The 19,093-nt window shown below is 46.8% G+C and overlaps 1 protein-coding gene across 2 annotated transcripts in view; it reads right to left on the bottom strand.

Annotated features, from left to right (window-relative positions):
* The window catches only part of CCDC125 (coiled-coil domain containing 125), a 1,024,365-nt gene that overhangs the window by 198,713 nt on the left and 806,559 nt on the right, over positions 1–19,093 (bottom strand). For both annotated transcript variants that reach the window (XM_069627541.1, XM_069627542.1), the window contains one exon: positions 8,838–8,971. In XM_069627541.1, coding sequence (XP_069483642.1) covers positions 8,838–8,971 — 134 coding nt within the window. The remainder of the gene's footprint in view (positions 1–8,837; positions 8,972–19,093) is intronic.

The raw sequence follows: 19,093 nt of genomic DNA, 5'->3' as shown, positions 1-19,093 counted from the left end.
GCTTGTGAAACGATTTAATCAGACCCTCAAAACAATTCTGAAAAAACTGGTTGATAAAGATGGAAAGGATTGGGGCTGTATGATTCCTTGGACCTTGTTTGCTGTAAGAAAAACCCCACAAGCTTCCACCGGTTTTTCCCCTTTTGAGCTATACGTGGGAGGAACGAGAAGAGGCCCCATTTCCACTCCCTCAAACTACCACAAGACTGCGAGAACATATGGCATTAGTTAGAAATGTAGTCCATACCCATATGGAGAAAGCCCAATACCAGCAAAAGCTTTCCTATAATTAAAAGGTCAATCTGAGATCTTTCTCTGCGGGACAGAATGTTTTAGTCCTTCTGCCTACTTCAGAAAATAAGTTGTTTTCGAAGTGGCACGGACCATATGAAATAACTAAAAAGACAGGAACATGTAACTACAGAGTGTTGCAACCTGATAGACGGCAGAAAACTCATATTTACGACATCAATCTTTTAAAAGAGTTGGAAGAAAACCTGTTAGCCACTCACTCTACCATCTTATCCTGTTAAGTACCACAATAAATGGATAACCTAAACCTAATCCCGCAGGAACTTACAACCAATAAGCAGGAAGATCTAACCAATCTTATTGTATAGTTTCCTGATGTCTTTAGTGAAAAACCAGGAACAGTGAAAGAAACCTACCACTACATACGTACTCCTGTAGGTAAGTGGTGCATTTGATACAGCCCACAAAAAGATTGTCATCGAAATGGTGGGAAGTATGTTAAAAGCTAACATCATTGAACCCTCTTCCAGCTCCTGATCCTCTCCCATAGTAACGGTAACAAAACCTGACCAGAGCTGGAGATTCTGCATCGACTTTAGAAGGGTAAATTGCATTTCCTCCTTCGATGACTATCGCATGCCCCGTATTGACGACTTAGTAGACACATTGGGACATGCAGTTTATTTGTCAACCATAGACCTTACGAAAGGGTACTGGCAGATCCCACTACACGGGCCTGATAAGAAAAAAATGCTTTTTTAACTCTAACAGGACTGTTTCAATTTAACGTCTTGCCCTTTGGACTCCATGGTGCCCCTGCGACATTCCAAAGATTAATGGACAGAATTTCACAACCTTATTCTAGTTTCAGCGGGGCATACATTGATGACATTGTAGTATATAGCATGACATGGGAAGAACATCTCTATCACCTGTATACCATCATGACAGTTCTGTGTAAAGCTGGGCTCACAGCCAACCGAAAAAAATGTAAATTGGCCCATTCAGCATTAAAATGTCTAGGCTTCTTCATAGGGAACTGTAGTGTACAACCCTAAATGGAAAAAGTAAAAGCAGTTCTTGAAGCACCAACCCCTAACCAAAAGAGATTTAAGAGCTTTCTTGGGATTGATAGGGTACTATCGTAGGTTCATCCCAAACCTTTCTGATAAAAGCCTCCAGACTGACGATGAGCTTAGAAATGCAGAACCACAAAGACTCCAGTGGAAAGATGGGATAACAACTTAAAAAAACCTTATGCCAAAATCCCATTTTAAAAGTAGCAGACTTTTCCAGAGATTTTATTCTTCAAACTGATGCTTCCCTAACTGGATTGGTTGCCGTCTTATCACAGTCATGACGACTTAGAACACAATATACTAGTTGCCAGTAGAAAACTCTTTCCCAGGGTTTGGAGTTAGAAGCTCTCACTATAAAATGGGCCATCCTACATCTCAAGTACTATCTATTAGGAAATAAATTCAAATTAATCACCAAAATAGTCCTAGTGGAGTCCGTCAAATCAAAATGCGCCATACTAACAAAAACCTAATGTCTGCCCTATCTCTTGTACAGAAAAGTGTAAAAAGGAGAAATGTATGCAAAGGAAAAATCAGTGTTCAAAAGAATAAAAGGTAGTTGAACCTGCTCTCCTCCTCACGTTAAACCTCACAGAGCAAGGCTTTCCTCGTAGGCAGGATGACACACACTCTGGCTTGGTTTCTAACACTCTAAGCAGTTCCAAAACCGTGGATTGAGGCCGCCTGGCCTTCCACCTTAAAGTGTCTTTCTTGACTTTCAAAAACGTAAAGTTCACAAAGGTCCCCCTCTGCCAGGCTCAGACCTCGCATATCACAGTTCAACACAAACTTGCAAGGGGCTCCCTTCCCCACACTTATTGTACTTCAGGTCTCCCTCATTCAGGTTCGGACCCCTTTCGTATGTCGAAGACTTTCGAATGTGCGTGGCACTTTTTACAGACCACCGCAGGACCACTGCGACTCAAAGTTCATGTTTACTTTCACTTAATTCACTTTTTCCATTTGTTCATGTTTTAGCTTCAAACAATGTACCTTTCACAGAGACTTTGGAATGGGCTACTTCCTTTCACCGGACCACTCCATTACTTAGTATCGCTGATCTCAGAGCTGCATTTTACTTTAAAGTTCATTCACATGTCTGCCTTTCTTCGCATCTCATCCACAAGCATGCAGCCTTCACTTGTGATATAATGTTGCTACTTCATTCGCTTTCACACACACCGGTCTCTCCAGTCGCTTGCCAACTCACCGGCTGTGTGCGCTTCTTTCTTGTTTTGCGATTTCCAATTTACGAGTCAAGGTTAGTACCACAGGCTTGGCCTCGCCTCCCCTACTGTGCCTTACAACCGGGAGGGTCACTTGCATCCTTGGAACACAATGCAATCTTTACTTGTGGGATCTGGCCTTCTCCACGAGTCTTTCGAGGTTTGTCGGAGGCAACAACCTCCAGTAAGGAAGCCTTGGGGTTTTCGGCTTGCTGCTCTCGTCCCTTGGTCCGTTGCTTTGCTCCAGTAGGTGTGCCTTCATCTCAGAAGTTCTGTTCATACTCGTGTCCCGCCTTGCTCCCAGTGTGTCTTTAGGTGTATACATGTGAGGAGAGCTAACTTAGTGTAAAGTGCCTGACTTTGCCTGACCCGATTTATTTTGTATTTATTTATTGAATGATTTATTGATTTATAAAGCGCCGAAAGCCTGCAGCCATTGGGGTGCATAAACATAGACACAAATTACAAACGTATATAGTACGAGACATAACCTAACCTATCCTAACTGGGTGGAGAAGCCTACTCTTTACTTAAAGAGGTAGGTTTTCAAGCTTTTCCTGAAAGCTATGTAGTTGGATTCCAATCTGATACATAGCGGTAGGTTGTTCCATTTATTTGCTGCTAGCACAGGCAATGCTCTTACCAGACCATTAGATCATTTATGGGTTGGAACTGAGATCTGACCCAGTGCCTCTGATCTTAGAGAGCGCTTGGGTACGTGTTGGACGATTCTTTCCTTGAGGTACGCCAGTGCTTTCTCATGCAGGCATCTATGTACCAGCGTCAAGAATTTGAACTGAAACCTGTCCTCCACTGTCAACCAATGAAGGGCTCTTCTATCTGCTGTAATGTGTTAACTTTTTTTCATCCTTTTTATTGTTCTGGCTGCGTTATTTTCCATAACTTGGCATTTTGCTATACAGCTCTTGCTTGCCCCAAGCAATAACGCATTACCATAATCAAGATGGGACAGAATGGTGGGCCTTGCGATGGTAGCACAGTTCTCTTCACTCAGGCTTGGTTGTATTGCTCTGAGGAGGCGTAGATGGTATAGGCAGCTCTTGTGTAGATAATGAACATCTGCACCAATTAACGCTTACAGGAAGAGCCAAGGGCTTTCACTTTCCCAGATACCTGTATACAGGAGTTAGGTTAACAGGACATGTCTAGCACGATGTGCGAGAGTTCGTCTGGTTACTCTCAGTATCCCTCTTCCTCGACCCAGTGTTTGTGTAAAAAGGGGCATGGGTTGGGACTTCGGAAAATCCTAAAAAAATAGGATGGGATAGATGAACAAAAAAGGAGGGAATACCGCGTCTCACCATCGGCTGTCACACCCCCACTCCCTGAAGACCCCTCCCCCAGGTGCAGGTGATCCTCCCGCATCTGGTCCACCCCGAGGGTCTGGAACCAAAGCGATGGCCGTGCCATGGCCACCTGAGAGAGAGATCCCCAGTGACTAGCAGATGAGACACCCTCTGGTGTCTCACAAACCTTACTGCTTCACAGTGGAACATAGAAAGGGAAAAGACCAGTGTAATGTGGATTTCCTTTCAAGGTTCCCCTTTCAAGCAGTCCTGTCCATATCGCATAGGGGAAGGGTATGTGAAAAACCTGAAAGTGTTTCACGACTTAGTCAGGTTGCCAGGGAAAGGCCATCGCTAATGGATCCTGACCCTGGGGGTGGACTAGCTGGGAGGATCACCTGGGTAGGGGGTCCTGAGGGAGTGGGGAGGAGACACCGGAAGGTAAGACATGGTATCCCCCATTTCCAGGCAGTTATTTACCCCATATTCCCTCTACCTTTATGGGATACTACAACTCCCATAATTCCCCTCCTTTCCTCATCAGCCGAACTACTGAGATGAAGAAGAGGAAGACTGAGACTAGGAAAATTAGCACTTGTAACATTTACTGGCCTTGTCCCACTAATAAGGTCAGGCAGAATCAGGCACTCAGTCACAATCACACACCTGAACGTCATGTACCGTTTCCAAACTACAAGAGGTGGAGCACAGAAAAAGACAGAGCGAGACAGGGGCCAAGGAGGAAGGCGAGATGGAAGAGCAGCTGAGAGAGAGCTGGTGAGGACCAGGCCAAGGAGAATGGGCGCTCAGACACTAACAGGCTGCGAGTTGAGGCAGGAGAAAGTGTAGCGAAGGAGCTGTGTCTCCAAGAAGCCGGGAGAAGGGAGCCGAGGGGCCAGCTAAGCCCTTGCCTCCATGCACCAGCAAACTGCTCATTTCCTCCCCGAGGCCGCAGCGCTGCCCGGGAGTGTCTGAGGGGAAGGTGGGCAAGACCTTGACCTTGACGAACTGTAAAACGAAGGACGCGTAAAAGCAATCACAGCTGGTGAGTTCAAAGAAAGGGAGAACCCAGTTTGTAATACGCGCAATTGTGAAAGCTGCAGTGTTGCACGTAAGGTTAAGCGTTGAAGGATAAAAGACATTGAATTTATTTATATACCGAGGAAGCCAACGAGAAACAAAGTAACAGAGCGGTGCCGTGCGAGAAGGCACATTGTTAACGCTTCTTGAAAGATAAAGGAAACTGTGAATAATGAAAGCAAAATATGTGGAAAGCCATTGCGGTGGGTGCGAATTAACTATTGCATATGTGAAACAAGGAACAGAGTGGCACAGGGCCCGTTCTGCGAAACCAAGTGCAAGAAGCATGGACACTGAGAAAACAGTGCAAGAGGCACGAGCATTGAAAAAGACCCTGCTGTTGGGAGTGGTCACGCATGGGCGTGATAATACTATGCAGTTGTGAAGGTCTCTGACAGGTGAACATTGTGAAAGAGAAGTACAAAGGCTGGGGAAGGGAATTCTCCTCAAGCTCTTTGAAGCAGAGCTGTTTGGCTGGAAGGCGTTTGAGTGTTTGAAGACAGGCAAGGGCAGTCTGTGAAAGTAACTAAGAAGCAACTTTGTGAATATCTGTCTGAGAATTGTGATGCTGGGTGAGGAAGCCCGAACAAATCCATTTGAAAGGAACTGGAAGGCATATTGGATTGACATTGAAATAGGCGAGGGAAGCCTAACAGACTTATAGGAAATCTTTGAAATGTGCATACCACCTACCTTGAAGGAACTTTGTAAGAACCACAGAAACGGAACTTGGAGAAGGGAGTGGTGAGCCACTTAGATTGCCATTCTGACATTGTTTTGATACACTCTTTATTTTTCATGCATTTTCCCACATTTAGTTATTGTGAAACATGAGGGCAAGTATAGGTTTCTCACACAGACTATTTCCTTTGTTTTGACTGACTGACCTGCACCATTTAATTTTACTTTGATGGTCGAGAATGCTCCCATTATACAAATCGGGCCAGCTAGGAAGTCTCCAACCCCAGTCAAACTTAATAAACGTGTTGAAACGTGTACCTTTTGTGTCTGTGTCCTTACTTGTGATACCATGCCTGCCTCACATATGCTATGTTATGCAGGATTGCTATGCTATGTTATGCTATGCAATACTATGCTATGCTATGCTATGCAATGCAATGCTATTAGGCTCTCCCATACAGTTAGGCCTCAGACCCTCCATATCACCTCCCTCTGACTGCTCTACACGCAGCACCCCGGACAGGCCCAAAACCCTCATAGGGCAGAGGACACATCAGACCTTCCCTACAGATTTTTCACTACAAATAAAGTCATAGCCCCATATATGGGAGATAACGTTAGAGTTTGTACGAATACCACATATCCACATTAAAACACAATGTTCCCGCAGGACTGAATCACAAGGTCACAAGTGAGATGTCAGCAGTTCTTGCCAAATATCTGCAATAGTGTGGCAAGTAACACCCCCATTATGAAAGTACTGAAACATATTTGTGTGTGCCTATGATATGCTATATAAACCAGCACTCTAGGGTGGTGGCGCTACTGAGAGCTCCATGTGCCAAACTGTCTGAACACTTGCACGCTGTGTTTCCTGCTGATCCCTCTGTATGCCGTGTATTTGCAATCTAATACAGGAAGCTTGATTTACCATTAGTCTGTGTCCCACCCCTTATCTTCCCGCAATCCCCAAGGCGTCATGTCTCCCAGCACACATCGTCGTATGTGTACAGCCGGAACACCAGCTAGTCCTCGCCTACCTGATGCAGCGGACACCACCCACCAGGGCCCCTGTGATTCCCATGCCTCTACACATGAGCGGCGGCGACGTCTCGCCAGACAGGGAAGGTTCATTGCTGGTGGTCCGGGTGCTTTCAAACCCTCCTTGCGCTGGCAGCTTCCATGGAGACTTAGTATGGCTGGCGCTGCCGCCCGGGCGCGCAGGGAACCTTGCGTCACGTGACGAGGCGTCTACAACAGCCTCTGTCAACATTAGCCGAGTCACGTGATGCAGATCAGCACGTTTCCCCGTGACCTGTGTCATGTGACTGCATCGCGCAGTTAAAAGGGTTGGGAAAACACAGAAGCAACGCTTCACAGCTGCTTTCTTCAAGGACTGTTTGGCGTTTTGGATACTCTTCGATTCTTCAGGTACTACGACCACGGAACATTCCACGGATTGCTTTTTTCTTTTTCCCTGTAACTTCCTCGCATTGGTTACCTTCTGGATATCAACCTTTGGACTTTGTTATTGCTACTGGCTCCCGACCTCGGATCTGTTAACTGGACTGCTCAAGGATCATCCTGTGTACTGAACATTTGAACTCTAGGCTACTATTGGTTCTCGACCTTGGATCTGTTAACTGGACTGCTCAAGGAGCATCCTGTGTACTGAACATTTGGCTCAGGTGTCTTCCATTACCCAGAGTGTTGCTGGAATCCCGGCACACTGTTTATGCTGTTGGTCCCCTTCTGACTATCCTTTTCCATTAAGGCTCTTGTTCTCATCACACTTAGGTAAGCCTTGCTACGAATTATCTGTCCCACTGCATTACTGTCCATTTACACCGTTTGACTAATCACACATTGCCTTACAGTGGTCAGGGGGTCCTTCCGGCGTTACTGGTTCCAGATTGACGGCACTCTACACCTGTGTCCTCAAAGATTGCACGGGTAGTGTTTTTTTTGCTTTTCTACCCGTGTGGTACTTGGGGACGGAGGTATCATTAATCTGCACGACCATCAAGTACAGAACACAAGAAACCCATGCCAGGTGATCCTCTCTCGCTTGTCTGCCCCCATGGTTGGGATCCAAGAGCAATGGACCTTCTCTGGCCCACTGAACAATGAATCCTCGGGGACTACTAGTGAGAACGCCCCTGGGTTTCTCACAGAATAAACAGGATTATTTAAAAAAAAAAAAAAACAATACTTGGTTTTCTTTTGTGAGTGACAGAAGTGCTCAAGACTGATTAGAACATATCGTGATATCCCACATATGGCCATGGGGGTGTCTCTGTGTAGATGAGGGGAAACGTGTCAGGAAATTAACTGCTAATCTGGGGTTAGACAAACAAGAGGAGAGAGGTGAATATTAAGAAAGTGCTGGAAAATAAACACAAGCCCTAAATGGCAATGAAGATGTGTTATGATAGGAACATGAAAGTGAAAAATATTCATATGCAGTCTAATGAAAACGGTGAGTCCACGTTATGCAGCTAAATGTTTGCTACTAATCCAGCCACTAAGGAAGGCAGTCAAAAGGGGCAAAGGTTCTGTCATGCTCAATGATGGTCAAATTTAAAACAAGACCAGAATCTTGAAGGTGAAACAGTGCAGCAAGTAAAGGAGGTTTGCATGTAAGTTGCAGTGAATTATGGTGTGCAGACTGGAAAACAGAGTGGGGATTGCTTACTTGGAAGGAAGAAGAGAAGAGAGTGGGACGAGGGAGTAATGGGAGAGTCGGAGCATGGAGAAAATGGTTGATCAAGAATAGGAGCACCGCTAAAACTTAATCAAGACCATGTATTAAACTGATTTCATTATACAGTTGCCTTCATTTACTGTATGTATTTTTGTGAGCTTTGTAAGGAAGGGAGATGTGCTTTGTTCTGTAATTGTCCTGCCAAGACCCTCCTGATCAATCAGAGACTGTGGAGCCTACAAGCATGGGGAGGTCCTGGGTAGGCAGCTGGAAAAGGAGCTGACCAAGAAGGAGGCTGGCAGGCCGACGGTGCTCTGCTAATAAACCTATGAAACTTGCTCTTGAGTACCCCCGCTTCATAACACCCTAAAATAATCCAACAAATTAGTTATCTAGTGAAGCCTATGCACTCTGTGTGCTGGTTTAACATTTTATGGCTTGAAGAAAAACAAAGATCAACAACAACACAGGGTATACCAAAGGTAAAAACAATGCTCTGAATACAAACCAAATCTATTAATATTTTGATGATTTCTTGGGGATCATCCAGTTCCTCCAGTTTTCGGTAATCAGCTGCAGAAATGAGCATTCCCATCAGCTTTTTCCCCAGACTTTCCTTACTTCCCTTTGCAAAAAGTGTACCTAGAAACAAAAACATTGTTAAACATTAACACTAATCTTTTCGGAGCTAAAAGCGACTGCAGCCAATATGTGATATTTGAGAAAAGGCTTAGAAAAACAGACAATTTTTTTTTTTTATACAAGAGGCCAAATTGGACAATCAAAATGATACATTTGTAGACATAAGCAGCAAACTGTGCACAAACACACAACAGCATCCCAGCAAGGGTAAAAAGATGACAGAATCCCAGACAAGCAATACCCACGAACCAGCACTCAGAGCAATATGTGTATGTTTAGGCACATGACAATGCATTACTTACCGTAAAAGCATTTCTGATGGTTGTATCTGCTTAGATTCACATGCTGTGCATAGGTCTGACATCCAGTGGTCACTGCGGGGTATTGCATTTTGTTTTTCGTAGTCGAAAAGGGGGACGTCGACAAGGCGTGTCTGTAACACTATCCCTATAGTGACGTGTGTAGTACCCACAATCCCTCACGCGTCGAGGTCCCTCTGTTTGTATTTTTCTGCCCTGAGGGAGCCTTCTACACGTGAGTGAGTATAGAAAAGAGAGAATTATAGAAAGATGTCTATGTTCCTTCCATCCAAGCGGGGAGGAAGGGTGGGCGCATGTGAATCTAAGCAGATACAACCATCAGAAATGCTTTTACGGTAAGTAATGCATTGTCTTCTGATGTTTGTTAATCTGCTTAGAATCACATGCTGTGCATAGACTAGCGAGCAGTACCCGGAGTTGGCGGTGGGTTATGAGAAGGAACAGTAGAGAAAAGATGTCTTAATACTGCCTGTCCCACCTGGGAGTCAGATCTAGAGTGTGCATCTAGACAGTAGTGTTTTGTAATTGTGTGCACAGAACTCCAGGTAGCCGCTTTGCAGATGGACTCAAGGGGAACATTTGCAATGAATGCTATGGACGCCCCCGTGCCTCGAGTAGAATGTGCTCTTGGCCTAAAGGGCAGTTCTCTCTTAGCAAGAGTATAGCAGAGAGTGATGCATTGAACAATCCATCTAGAAATAGTGGACTTAGAAACTGCATCCCCTTCTCTTCCTGCTGCCACCGAGACGAAGAACTGATTAGTCTTCCTCAGTGGTCTGGTTCTTTCCATGTAGAACATGACCGCTCTGCGGACATCTAGTGTGTGCAGAGTCCTCTCTCCCAAGTTGGAAGGATTTTGAAAGAACGCTGGTAGTTCTATAGACTGGTTTACGTGGAATTTAGAGATGAATTTTGGAGCAAACCTTGGGTGAGTGCGTAGAACCACCTTATCCTTGTGAACTGTAACAAAGGGGTCTAGGACAGAAAGAGCCTGTAGTTCACTTACTCTCCTGATGGAGGTGATAGCTATTAGAAAAGCAGTCTTAAGAGTGAGGTCTTTAAGAGATGCTTTGTGTATGGGTTCAAATGGTGAGCCCATGAGTTTGGTAAGTACCACGTTAAGGTCCCATCCGGGAGCTGGGTCAGCTATCGGGGGGTGTATTCTCTTTACTCCCTCCATGAAGGCCTTTATAACAGGGATCTTCCACCACGACACTTTGAGTTGGGAAGTGGTGTATGCAGAAAGTGCCGCTAGGTGGACTTTAATGGAATTGAACACTAGACCTGAATCCAATAAGTGGGTCAGTTATAGAACAATATGTGTGGGAGAGCAGTCAATTGGGTTGATGCCCTTTCCTCTGCACCAAATGACACATCTCTTCCATTTGCTAGAGTAGCAGTGGCGAGTGTTAGGTTTTCTGGCTTCCCTGAGAATGTCCATGCATCTCTGCGGGAGCTGTAGATGTCCAAATTCTATGATCTCAGGAGCCAGGCTGCTAAGTTCATGTTCTGGGGGCATGGATGCAGAGTCCTGCCCCTGTCTTGAAACAGCATGTTGTACGGGCAGGGGAGTTTCACTGGGGGAGATAGAGACATCTCCATTAAGTGAGCGAACCATGGCTGTCGGGCCCACATTGGGGCCACCAGTATCATGGTTACTTGTTCCTGGTGCATCTTGTGCACTACCCTGTTGAGAAGGGGAGTCGGGGGGAAAAGCGTAAACAAATCTCCCTGACCATTGAATCGACAGACCGTTCCCCTTGGATTGGTTCTGGGGGTACCTGGAGGCGTAACTTTGGCATTGTGAGTTCTCCAGAGTTGCGAACAGGTCTATTTCTGGGAACCCCCATTGTGTGAAGACGTCGAAGACAATGTCTTCGTGCAGTCGCCATTCGTATTCTTTGGGCAGGGGGAAATCTCTGCTGAGTTTGTCTGCCAGCAGATTGAGTTCCCCTGGTACATGTTGTGACAGAAGGAACATATTCTGTTTGAGAGCCCACTTCCATATGTTTTGGGCCAGTTTGGACAGTCCTGGAGAGTGGGTTCCCCCCTGTTTGTTGATGTAATACATGGCTGTGGTGCTGTCTGTAAGGACCATCACTGTCCTGCCTTGTAGGTGTTCCTTGAAGGCTTTTAGCGCCTTGAACACCGCTAGTAGCTCCAGAAGATTGATGTGTTTGGATGCTACGTTCGGAGTCCACTCGCCGTGAGCAGTTTGATGGGATAGGTGAGCCCCCCATCCTGTGAGGGATGCGTCTGTGGTTAGAGTGGCTTTCGCCGCGGGTGTGGCAAAGGGTTTCCCTTTTTCCAGGTTTTCCTTTGTCCACCACCGTAGCGAGAGAACTAAGGCCTGCGAGACCACCACTAGGTCGTCCCATAGTCCGCTGGCCTGACACCACTGGCTGTTGAGCCACTCTTGCATTGGGCGCATGCGCAGGTGCGCGTGAGGTACCAAATAAATACACAACGCCATCATGCCTAGCAAGCGCATTGCTTTGCGTACCGTCACCTCTCGACCGGTCACATATTGAGGGATCTGAAACAACATGTTTTGGACCCTCTCTTTGGAGGGGAAGACGAGGCCGTCCTTTGTTTGAATTAGAGCCCCTAGGAATTGTTTGATTTGGCTGGGGTCTAGGCTGGACTTCTTTTCGTTGATGGAGAAGCCCAACTGGAACAAAAGGTCTACCGTCTTTTGGGTATTGGAGAAGCATGTTTCGTAAGAATCCCCTGTTATGAGCCAGTCGTCGAGGTAAGGGTAAACTGGGATGGACAACCTGCGCAGGTGGGCCGCTGCCACTGCCAGTACCTTCGTGAATACGCTCGGTGCTGATGCTATGCCGAAAGGTAGCACTCTGAACTGGTAGTGTTTGCCCTCTATCATGAACCGGAGGTATTTCCTGTGCGCTGGCAACATTAAAATATGAAAGTATACATCTTTCATGTCCAATGTTGTCATGTAATCTCCCTGTGAAAGCAGTGGGATCACTTCCTGTAAGGTCACCATATGAAACTTTTGGGGTTTGATGAACTTGTTCGCTGGGCGCAGATCTAATACAGGGCGCATGGTTAGATCCTTTTTGGGTACAAGGAAGTACACTGAATAAATACCTTCCGTTACCTGAGCTAGCGGCACGACCTCTATGGCTCCTTTTTCCAGCAGTTGTTGTACTTCTTGTAGAAGGATGGCAAGATGTTCCGGTGACATGCATCGTCCCCTCGGGGGTTTGTATGTTGGGGAACTGTTGAATTCGATGCAGTATCCGTGGGCTACAGTGGAAAGTACCCAGCGGTCTGACGTTATCCCCTCCCATGCGGGAAGAAAGGATGTTATCCGGCCCCCGACCGGCGTTGCATGGGAGGGGACGCGAATCTTCGCGTCACTTGGTGTTGTTAGGGGCTTGGGAACCTCTAGGGGTGGACCCTCGCCCTCTTCCTTTGCCCCGGCGCTGTCCTCTTTGGCTGTACTGGCCACTATTGGTCTGGAAATTGGTGGCAGGGTATTGTTGCTGCTGGTTTTGTTGTTGGCGTTGGCCACGAAAAAAGCGTTTGTTGCCATAGCCGCGCCTTGTAGAGGGCTTAGAGATTTGGTCTAGAGTTTTGATAGTATCGAACTCTTTTTTAGCCATCTCCAAAGCCTCATCCACTGCTTTCCCGAAGAGGTTAGAGTCTTCAACAGGTTTGTTTATTAAAGACGCCTGTGATTCCGGTTTGAACCCTGAGTTGCGCAGCCATACGTGTCGTTTTAGGACTATTCCCTGAACTAGGGAACGTCCCGCAGTTTCTGCCGCATCCAGAGAGCTCTTTACAATACTCTGGTTGACCTGGGTTCCTTCGGCAATAGTTGAAAGCAGGCGTGTACGTAAAGGTTCCGGCGCTTCTTCTGAGTCTTTGCGCAGTTTGGCCCACTGCGCGTCTGCATAACTAGCGAGCAAAGAATTGTTGTTGGCAATTCTTGCCGAAAAGGCGGCCGAGGATGTAACTCTTTTTGCAAGGGCATATAACCGCTTGCCCTCCTTGTCAGGTGGTGCCTCACTGGTGGAAAGTGGTACCCCTGCCCTCTTTCGTGTGTTGGTTACTACCAGGGAATCCGGAATGGAATGTCCCCTGATGTACAGCGGGTCTGAGGGTGAAGGAGTGAAAAGTTTTTCAATTCTAGGATTGACCCCTCTGATTAGTGCGGGTGTGGACAGCGAAGGGATGATTCTTCTCCTCACAGAAGCAAGGAGGGGAATTGTCTGACTAACTGGGGGTTTCTCCTAATTACCCTTTCTACAAAGTCTAATTCCGGGGAGAGCTCCCCCGTGTCCAGTTCGAAGTGTGCTGCTGCTTTACGCAACAGGGCATTAAATGTGGGCTGATCGTCAATGGGAGACGTGTTTCTGCCAGGTGAGATGTCAGGAGGATTTAGGTTCAGGCCATCAGTGTCAGAATATATAGAAGGTGATTGCCAGGGGTGAGAAGGTCCTTCTTCTGGATCTTCTCCGTCCCCTACCAAGTCTGGGCTGCCTTCCAGACCTTCCTCCTGGTCCTCGTCCATAAACTCATCCTCTACCTCTTCCTCAAAATAATGTTCTTCCCCAGTGAGGTCATACACACTGTGGAAGTCTGAGGCTGTGTCCTGGAGGGGATTGCCTAATCTTGGAATTTTGGCCCTGGGGTCCTCCTGAGGCCCTTCTCTTATTCTCTTTGGAGTGGGAGGGTTTTGGGCATTCATAAACCTCTCCATTCTTTCCATGCATAGATGGAGCCTCTCCATGGTTTCATGGGGTACCCCTGAGCGGTCTAGCGGGGGAAAATTGGTGTCTTGTAGCTGAAAACGGCTCGACCTCTCCCATAACGTCGAGGAAAGTGTCCCGTCGCCCTCCGAAAAGCCTGCAGGTGTGCTGGAAATCCCTTCGACTGAAGGAGATTGTCCCTGTGTTCTCGGCATGTCTTTCGACCTTTGCGTAACGCTCGACGCGTCTTTCGGCGTACGCTTGTGGGCGTCGGCTACCACGATCCTCGCCAAGCTCTCAGCGACTCGTTTGTCAGCGGAGAGCTGTGGTTTCGACGTTATGGGTGTCGAACGCTCTACGGCGGAATGCGCTTTCTGCTGATGCGCTCCAGCCGATGATTTGGGGGCGGCGCCCTTATTTGCCGAAAGCCCAGTCGCTGGTCGCGGCTGCGGTTGCGAGAGGGGCTTCGAACCCGAACGGTCCGAGGAGGCCGCCGGTGAAACCTGCGTCTCCTTGGGCGCTGATGCTCTCTTTGCCCTTGGCAAAGAAGAGCCATGGGTTGTGTGCTTATGTGTGGTCTTGTGTGCGTCAGTGTCGCCGGGGTGTTCATCCCCATAAGCAGGGCGTGAGCCGAGCCCGTCGGGGCCGGGGACAGACGCCGAAGCGCCTGCGCGCTCCCTGGAGGGGTTTACGACTTCCGTAGAGGAGGTCGTGGTATCACGTTCCTCGTCACTGTCGGAGGTTGCGACGGTGGGTGGGGTGTCGGCCTTCGACATAGCGTAGGCCGCCCACCTTTTGACCCTACGGTCTTTTAGAGTCTTAGGCTTAAGAAGCCGACAAGCCGTGCAACCTTCCTCCTTGTGATCGAGGGGCAAGCAGCGGTTACACCGTGAATGCTTGTCCTTCCAAGTAAACTTGCCCTTGCAAAGCGGGCAAAACCTAAAGGGTGTCCTCTCCATAGCCAAGGCAATAAAACGTGATAACCACCCCAAGGGAAAGGAAGGGGAAAAGGAAAGGCATTCTCAGAAAAGATTAGAGATGTCCCACGACCCCCACTCTCCCTACTGTGTTTGGCCCGTGAGGCCAGGCCACGTGTTCGGCAACGCCGAAGGATCTCCTCCGCTCGTCCCCTCCGTCGAAGATCTTGCTCGGCGCAGACAGCTTCACAACAGCGTCGAGGGGGGGGGATCGATAAGTTCTATATTAATATAGGAAAACGACCAAATGTCGAGGAGATGAAATCTGCAATGTCTCTCGAGGAGCTCCGCGTAAAGGCGACTATTAGCTGGGCGGAAAAAATCAATCTGAGGGACCTTGACGCGTGAGGGATTGTGGGTACTACACACGTCACTATAGGGATAGTGTTACAGACACGCCTTGTCGACGTCCCCCTTTTCGACTACGAAAAACAAAATGCAATACTCCGCAGTGACCACTGAATGTCGGACCTATGCACAGCATGTGATTCTAAGCAGATTAACAAACATCAGAAACAAGTATTACAAACAGACTTCAACTAATAATGGAAGTGAGTCAGAAGCAGTGCAAGACAGCAATAACTCTGATACACTAATTAACTGAATTAGGAGAACGCTAAACCTACAGGACATTAGGTGTAAATTCAACTGTTTTCAATGTAAGTATTTTCAGACAGCAAACACTTGAACTAGAACCTTTCAAAACTATCAGGATCCTGAGCAGACTCAACTCCTAAAGCAGTGCATAGTAAAATAAACCTGCCTACATAACTATACCTGCTCCAGCCAATAGCCACACTAATATGTTCTCCTTAAAGATCAAAGCAGAACCCAAGATATGTGAGACGATGTTGTTTTGTTTTTCACTGATTAACCAAGTGACCTTCCAGTATGTAAATAGTTTTAAAGACCAGGATCAGGGTTATAGATATACTTAAAGTGGGTGAAATAAAATTTAAAAACAGTTCTCCCCTAACTGCAACAGAAATGTGGTAGCACCTTTAGTGCTTGGCCCCTTCAATACAAAATGAGTGTTTGGGATAGCTGTATGCATAGCACAGTCTGATGTCGATTTCCAAGACAACAGAATTCGGACCCCAAAGCATCCACAGTGATCCAAACAGTTAATGCTGTTTTATTTCAAATAAAACATTTAATTTGATTGCAGTTTCGACCAAGGATCCAACAATAGAAGATATATAGAATTCTCAATGTTCCTGACTTGATTGCAAAAATGATTCTATGCCTCTGAATTTACAAAGCATCAAGGGACATTCTACCCCATAAGGAAGTTCATTTGGGGGAATTAAGTTTATCTGTGATTATATTTCATATGCCCTATACTCTAAAAGGAAATCAAAGGATAGCCTCCAGGTTCCTTTCTCTTTCAGCTCCATTTTCAGACACATGTGGCTTAACTTGTGTATAGTCTGAGCAGTTGTTTACTCTCCTAATGTTTTCTATGACTTATTCTAGGAAAACATTGGGAAAAGGAAAAGACCACATAGATGATCTCTTCGATACCTAATGAGCAGAGCTAACCTGATTTCTCAATCCATTTGTTTACTTACTGTAATTTGTATTTTTCTTTATTTTGCCTGCAAAAAGTACACAGTGTGGCGAACCAGACGAAGGACTCTGACTACTATATGCCATGTTAATGTTTTTTTCTTTAAAACAAAAATAAAGTGCCTATCTAGCCCTACCGCTAAGAGGAACGTTCCCTACCTAATGAAACTACAACTAAGAGTGCTCATCAAGGTCTGAAAATAAATAGTCCTAAGTCCAAATCCTAGAAGTTAACTGGCCCTGCCACGTAGAAGAAAAATAACAAAAAAGAAAAAGGCCGGAGAAATGCTCTCCGTCTTCGGCTTCTGCCTGGCTGAATTACTTGGATCTCTTTTTCTAATTTACAAAGTTCATCAATGTCCCAAAACACTGTTCATAACCTCTCTGTAGGTTCGGTTGTCAAAAAATGTATCCCATACGGTTTCTTCTTCCTCAGGAAAATTAAGGTGTTCTTCGTACAATTTCCCCAGGTTCGACTCTGTACTTGAAACCCTCCAGGTTAATCTATAGTTCTTAACTTTTGTGGTTTTCTAACTCTTCAAAGTCCCCGGTCCTCTGGCAGACTTATCTTCTCACGGTCTTGGTGGGGCCTCAGCCCAGTTGGGTTTACTCTGTTCCCGCAACCCTGCTGGCTCTCCCAGCCTTGAATGTTACAGTCCATTTGTTTTTCTGGACCCCTCAAAATCCATGACTTTCTATTTGCTTTGTTGCAACTTGGTTTAAGTAGGGCGTCCGCCCACTTGGGTTTATCAGGTACCCATAACCTTGCCCGCTTCCCCAGCCTTGACAGTCTCTTAGTTTCTCTGGGCTCTCTGAAGTCTGATAGCCCTCTGTTAGGCTTGTTTTCTTTCTGCTTGGGCTTGCCAGTGTCCCAGAACCTCGTTGGCTGTCTATCCTTGATTATCAAAATTCATACCTTTTTTTATACGTCCTCACAAACAAAAAGGGTGCGTCTTTCTTCTTTGACTTTGGAGTTCAGACGAGATCCAGCATTACCTGAAGCCAAAGACGCATGTGAAAGGTCACTGTTTGGTGGTTTCCAAACAGAAATAACAGTCTTTCCATTTCCCATATATACAGATAATGAACTCCCGGTCCAATGTACGTTATCAGAATGTCCTTGTCCCCAAAAGGGGAGTCACTCCCAATGAGGTCCCACTTGCCCAGACCCCTAGGAAGGGTCTTGCTGTTACGCTCACCTGGCTCCCACAGAGGCGTCGATCTGAACTGGACAGCTGCGGTCTCCACCAACATGACGTGTAGGGCAGAGATGACAGACTGGACTGGCCCACCTAGCTTTGTTTGCTTGGCCCGTAGGAATATTCTTCTGCAATTGGAGAAAGGGAATTAACCACCCGTGGAGTTGAGCGTAAATCCCCCCACCCCCGCTGTTCTGCCCACAGATCACTTTTGATGTCCCCTCTTATAGTCTCACCTGATGGTTTGAAAAGATGAGCTCTCCATCCTGCATTGAGCGCAGGGGCGCGTTGATAACCAGTTGCTTCACTGGCTGGAAAGAATTGGTGAGTTCCAGAACAATATTGACTCCGAGATTCCCGGTAAGACGCCGTAAGTATGTAGTTCGTAAGAGTTCAAATGCCTGACTTTCACTCTTGTCCGATTCCTTGCAGGTTGCAGCTTGACCCTAGGGGAGAGTTCCTCGTGGCAACTGGTAATATTCTGGTAAGGATTTGTATTTTGCAACACAGTTCGATAAAATCATGTCAATATGTAACCTGTTGCTTTCTCCCTTATTCAGGCGCTGAGAGAAAGTATGAAGTCTCGGGGAATAATGCCTCCGGTGGTAAAATCAGGTAAGTCTATTGTGGTGAGGAGGTTCCCCTTGTTAGTCCCTTTGTTTCACCTTGCTGTCCTTTTGTTTCCCCTTAGGGGCCGGGGTTCGGCGAAGATGCAGTGGAAGCTGCGCCGACCCGTGAAGAGGAATAGTACCCCCGGTGGTAAAATCAGATAAGTCTATGGGGGGTAACTAATATTCCTCTGTGTATTCCCTTGGTTCAACTTGCTGTTCTGGTCTTCCCCTTAGGTGCCGGAGTGCGGCGGGAACATGCAGGAGGATGCGGTGGAATGAGAAGATGGTGCGAAGTCCGGTGAGTTCAGCGTGGCGCTGCAGCAGGCGAGGCGAGGCAACGCACATAAAATAACTTCTTTCTTCCAGCTCGAAGGCGCGATGGATCGGGAATTCAGGTAAGAATCAAAAGGTATTGCTCTTGTTCTAACCTTTTCTCCTTCTTTCTCCCTTTTTCTCGGAGCTCCAAACTCGAGGCGGTCGTGGCAGAAGACTGGATGCAGACTTGCAGGCACGGTGAGCATTACGCTGCTGGATGCAGAATAACGCAAAGCGTGTGCTACTCTTCGGGCGTGGTTTAAATAGCGGCCAAAGTAGTCCCAGGTAAGTATTCCTCCCCAGCCCACCCGAGTAAAAAAAATAGTCCCTAGGTAAAGTAGTCCCTTCCAAGCCTCTTTTGGCTTGGAGTTCTTGCAGCATGGTCTGCATCAGGTAAGTTTGCAGCATGGTCT

This window comes from Ambystoma mexicanum, chromosome 6p, assembly GCF_040938575.1.
Source record: "Ambystoma mexicanum isolate Mex_15411 chromosome 6p, UKY_AmexF1_1, whole genome shotgun sequence".
In the NCBI taxonomy this organism is placed as follows: Eukaryota; Metazoa; Chordata; class Amphibia; order Caudata; family Ambystomatidae; genus Ambystoma; species Ambystoma mexicanum.
Note: the sequence above shows the minus strand (reverse complement) of the source record. Positions and strands in the feature narration are given on the sequence as shown.